Raw genomic sequence first — 5000 nt, 5'->3', positions numbered from 1 at the left:
TGACCCGGCCGGGGTTCGAACCCACGACCTCCCGATCACGGGGCGGACGCCTTACCACTAGGCCAACCGTGCCGGTAAGGTACATACGTAGGACATGTACTTATAATTGAACCCCCCTTTTAAGACCTCCAAAAATCTGAGACAATCAGGACTTAAAAAGGAGGGTGTCTTAAAATGGGGATAAATTTACAGAGGTTCTGAACAGAAGTCTGAGAAAACAAGGTCTTAAAAGGGAGGGAATCTTAAAATTAGGGGGGTCTTAAAAGGGGGGTTGCACTGTATCAGATATACTGTGGTCCGCTATATATATTACAAGGGCCATAACTCTGTGAATTTGACTTACAAGGTCTGACGTTCTCAGATCGCATTCCAACAAACAGAGCAAACTTTCAAATAAAATTAAGAAAACTCAAAATCGATAAGTTTGACCACAGTGACTGTTTGTGCAGAAATGGCCAGATTCTATCTCAGAGTTTGTGCGAATTTATCCTTTTTTTGCTATAAGATTATCAAATTCTGCGATTAAACAATTAGATTTCTTACGGCAGTTATAATGACAAAAGCCCGCAGTTACTATACACGGCACTATTCACACGGTTTACACTATAGGTGAAGGTCGACATCGTTAGTTTGTCCATCATAACTACCAAAAGTATAGATGGCGTTACTGCATGTAACGGAGGCCAAGAAGATAAACGAGTTGAGGTGGAGAATCTTACACAAATGAGGCTATCTAAACATCAGTCTGATAAAGAAAGGGAAGTAAGCGCTCTAAATGCATACGGCACGTGTAATAGAGTGAGTGACATTAACGCGGAACTAGTCTCCTAGCACCTGAGAGAATAACAATCATTGAAAAGAACAAGCAACTTTCATCCTCAAAAGAAGATTATCGCCGCATGCTCAAATGTTCCCCATTCCCCAAGGCACTCAAACTAAGTCGACTACGTTAAGTAAACTTTGCAAAGCTGGCCACACAAAGCTTAAAGGCATATGTACGCGCTCCCGTGTTTACAAAGTGTAGTTTGCCCATAATCGATGTCAAACGCACCATAAGACCATGTAATGACGATATGTCGCCATGCGCGGACCATATACATGCATTACAGCTTGTTTTAGAGTCTCAAAAACTTTGGATGTAAACAAAGACGCGGAGTTATTTCCCTTGCGTCAACGCTACCTCTGTTGGCAAATCTATAAATAGGACGATCCAGATCAAAATGAAAATTAACATATCTCAACATTGAAGGGGTCCTAGACCACAATATTTTGCAGGGAACTTAATTTAGCATGTCTCCAGCTGTTGGTAAAGCAATTAGCGTGTATAGTCATCGAGTACATATGGCTTTAAGTAGCCTTCTGAGTTTTCGGTAAAACTTGAAGACTTCGCGAAGTCGGCTTCGGGCTCAATTTATAAGTCCGCCTTCACGTACGGTACAGTCATACAATCAATCAATGAGGCTTATATCGCGCATATTCCGTGGGTACAGTTCTAGGCGCTCTGCAGTGATGCCGTGTGAGATGAAATTTTATACGGCCAGTAGATTGCAGCCATGTCGGCGCATATTTACCTTTCACGGCCTTATTCCAAGTCACACGGGTATAGGTAGACAATTATTAACTGTGCCTAAGCAATGTTGCCAGGAAAGACCCTTTTGTCAATCGTGGGACCTTTAACGTGCACACCCAATGTAGTATACACGGGGGGTGGTTCGGACACCGAAGAGAGTCTGCACACAAAGTTGACTCTGTGAAATAAATTTCCGCCGAACCTGGGATCGAACTCGCGCTGACAGCGGCCAACTGAATACAAATCCAGCGCGCTACCAACTGAGCTATATCCCCGCCCACAAGAACCAGCTTTTATTCCGGACCAAACATTGACCTTAGATGAAGACTTTATTTATTTTTTATTTTTTATTTTTTCAAAGTTGAGATTGATCAATTGAGATAATAATTTTTTCACACAGCTGGTGGACCCTGACGAGGTCGCTCGCCGCTGGGGGGAGCGCAAGTCCAAACCCAACATGAACTACGATAAGTTGAGTAGGGCGCTGCGTTATTACTACGACAAGAACATCATGACCAAGGTGCACGGCAAGAGATACGCTTACAGGTCAGTGCTCTATTATACTTGTATGCTGCAACCAGATGGCGTGTTCATCTCAGTATTAAGCTGTCCTTGTACCAACGTGTAGAAATAGTGTTGTTGTTGTTGTTGTTGTTGTTGTGGTTGTTGTGGTTGTTGTTGTTGTTGTTGTTGTAGTAGGAGTAGTAGTAGTAGTAGTAGTAGTAGTAGTAGTACCGTAAAATCCCTGGCATAAGCCCACCCCCCCTGTGGACAGATTTAGGGCAACATTGGGGGGTGGGCGTTTGCTAGGGATAGACCCCTTTGCCGCACAAAGTAAGTTTTGTGCTCAGCCGTGCAATTGAGTGAATACAAACCCCGAAAGCATGTAAGTTAGGTCGTGTGAGTAGAAGTGAAGGAAAAAAGAAACAAGTCGCGTAATGCGAAAATACAATATTTAGTCAAGTAGCTGTCGAACTCACAGAATGAAACTGAACGCAATGCCATTTTACTCGTAGCATCGTCAGGCCAACGCTCATGGCAAAGGCAGTGAAATTGACAAGAAGAGCGGGGTAGTAGTTGCGCTAAGAAGGATAGCACGCTTTTCTGTACCTCTCTTTGTTTTAACTTTCTGAGCGTGTTTTTAATCCAAACATATCATATCTATATGTTTTTGGAATCAGGAACCGACAAGGAATAAGATGAAAGTGTTTTTAAATTGATTTGGACAATTTAATTTTGATAATAATTTTTATATATTTAATTTTCAGAGCTTGTTTTTAATCCGAATATAACATATTTATATGTTTTTGGAATCAGCAAATAATGGAGAATAAGATAAACGTAAATTTGGATCGTTTTATAAATTTTTATTATTTTTTACAATGTTCAGATTTTTAATGACCAAAGTCATTAATTAATTTTTAAGCCACCACGCTGAAATGCAATACCGAAGTCCGGGCTTCGTCGAAGATTACTTGACCAAAATTTCAACCAATTTGGTTGAAAAATGAGGGCGTGACAGTGCCGCCTCAACTTTCACGAAAAGCCGGATATGACGTCATCAAAGACATTTATCAAAAAAATGAAAAAAACTTTCGGGGATTTCATACCCAGGAACTCTCATGTCAAATTTCATAAAGATCGGTCCAGTAGTTTAGTCTGAATCGCTCTACACACACACACAGACACACACACACACGCACACACGCACACACGCACACACGCACATACACCACGACCCTCGTTTCGATTCCCTCTCGATGTTAAAATATTTAGTCAAAACTTGACTAAATATAAAAAGGAAAGAAACACGAAAAGGTAAAGAAGGGGAAAAAGATTACTTTTAGAACAGTCTGCACAAATCCTAGTGAAAGTGAGCCTATAGTCTCTTTGAAAAAAGCAGGGTGGGCGTTTGCTAGGTAGTTACCCCTGTGCACAACTTTTGGCCCAAAGTGGGGGGTGGGCGTTTGCTAGATGGTGGGCTTATGCTAGGGATTTTACGGTAGTAGTAGTAGTAGTTGTAGTAGTAGTAGTAATTGTTGTTGTTTTTGTTGTTGTTGTTGTTGTTGTTGTTGTAGTAGTAATTGTTGCTGTTGGTTTTGCTGTTGTTGTTGTTGTTGTTGTTGTTCTTTTTCTTGTTGTTCTTCTTCTTCCTATTTTTCTTTTTCTTCTTCTCCTTGTTGTTGTTGTTGTTGTTGTTGTTGTTGTTGTTGTTGTTGTTGTTGTTGTTCTTCTTCTTCTTCTTCTTCGTCTATGGGCTGAAACTCCCACGTTCACTTATGTTTTTGCACGAGTGGGTTTTTACCTGTATGAATGTTTTCACCCCACCATTCAGGCAGCCACACGCCGCGCTTTCAGGGCAATTACTTGATCTAAATGTGGGTTTTGTGGCTTGAAATGTGGTAGCAAAATTTGTTACTAAACGGTCACTGCTGTCACTAATGATGTTAAATCTTTTTCATCATTGGTTTTGTGGCAGTATGGTTCAGCGCCCTGAGCGTGGTCGTGTTTTGCAAGCTTGAAATTCGTGACAAACTTATGCTTATGCTGACTTTAATTAAGCATTCGGGACCTTAAAGGGCCGTGTTAATAAGTGAGTGAGTGACAAAATTGTGTCTGCGTGTATGTGTGTGTTTGTGTGTGTGTTTGTGTGTGTGTGTGTTTGCGTGTGTGTGTGGATATTTTGTTTGTTTGTGTGTGTGCGTGTGCGTGTGTGTGTGTGTGTGTGTTTTGTTTGTTTGAGTGTGTGTGTGTGTGTGTGTGTGTGTGTCTGTCTGTCTGTCTGTCTGTCTGTCTGTCTGTCTGTCCTTTTGTCTGTCCCTTTGTCTATCCTTTTGTCTGTCTGTCTGTCTGTCTGTTTGTCTAGTTGTCTGTCTGTCTATCTGTCTATGTTCTACTGTCTCGCGAGAACAAACATACAACATCCATATTTCTTTTCCACAGGTTTGACTTCGCAGGATTGGCCCAGGCCATACAGCCCACGTCCCCAGCCGACACGCCCCCTTCCTACCGTCCCCCGGACTGGATGCTTGGCTCACCAGCACACTACGGGGCCACGCCCAAGCCTCCCCTTCCGCCCTACGCCCCTCCCCACCCTCAGATGAACCCCGCCCTCCTCGGTCCAAGCCACGCCTACTGGGCGGGACACCCTCAGTCCCACCCCCACCACAACCACCCCGGGAGCATGTACCCGGCCTTTCACGCGTCTGGCATCGGTGCTCCTTCTACGCCGCTGGCACCCCATCTCAGTTCTTGTTACGCGTGATCTGACTGTCAACCTGCTACGCGTTAACAGATTGTGCAAACTTCTACGCGTGACTTGACAGTAGGCCTGCTAAGCGTGGGTTGAAATTAGATCTACTCCGCATGAAATGATTGTGGGCGTGCTGCACGTGAAATGAATGTGGATCTGCGAAGCGTAAGCGGACTG

At 43.2% G+C, this 5000-nt stretch overlaps 1 protein-coding gene across 1 annotated transcript in view; it reads left to right on the top strand.

Moving 5' to 3' along the window:
- The window catches only part of LOC138961379 (transcriptional regulator ERG homolog), a 12396-nt gene that overhangs the window by 5362 nt on the left and 2034 nt on the right, over positions 1–5000 (top strand). Inside the window, exons 7-8 of the mRNA XM_070332998.1 lie at positions 1971–2116; positions 4514–5000. The exon at positions 4514–5000 is cut by the window's right edge and continues 2034 nt beyond it. Of these exons, the coding sequence (XP_070189099.1) occupies positions 1971–2116; positions 4514–4835 (468 nt within the window). The 3' untranslated portion in view covers positions 4836–5000. The remainder of the gene's footprint in view (positions 1–1970; positions 2117–4513) is intronic.

This window comes from Littorina saxatilis, linkage group LG1 (assembly GCF_037325665.1).
Source record: "Littorina saxatilis isolate snail1 linkage group LG1, US_GU_Lsax_2.0, whole genome shotgun sequence".
Taxonomy (NCBI): Eukaryota; Metazoa; Mollusca; class Gastropoda; order Littorinimorpha; family Littorinidae; genus Littorina; species Littorina saxatilis.
Note: the sequence above shows the minus strand (reverse complement) of the source record. Positions and strands in the feature narration are given on the sequence as shown.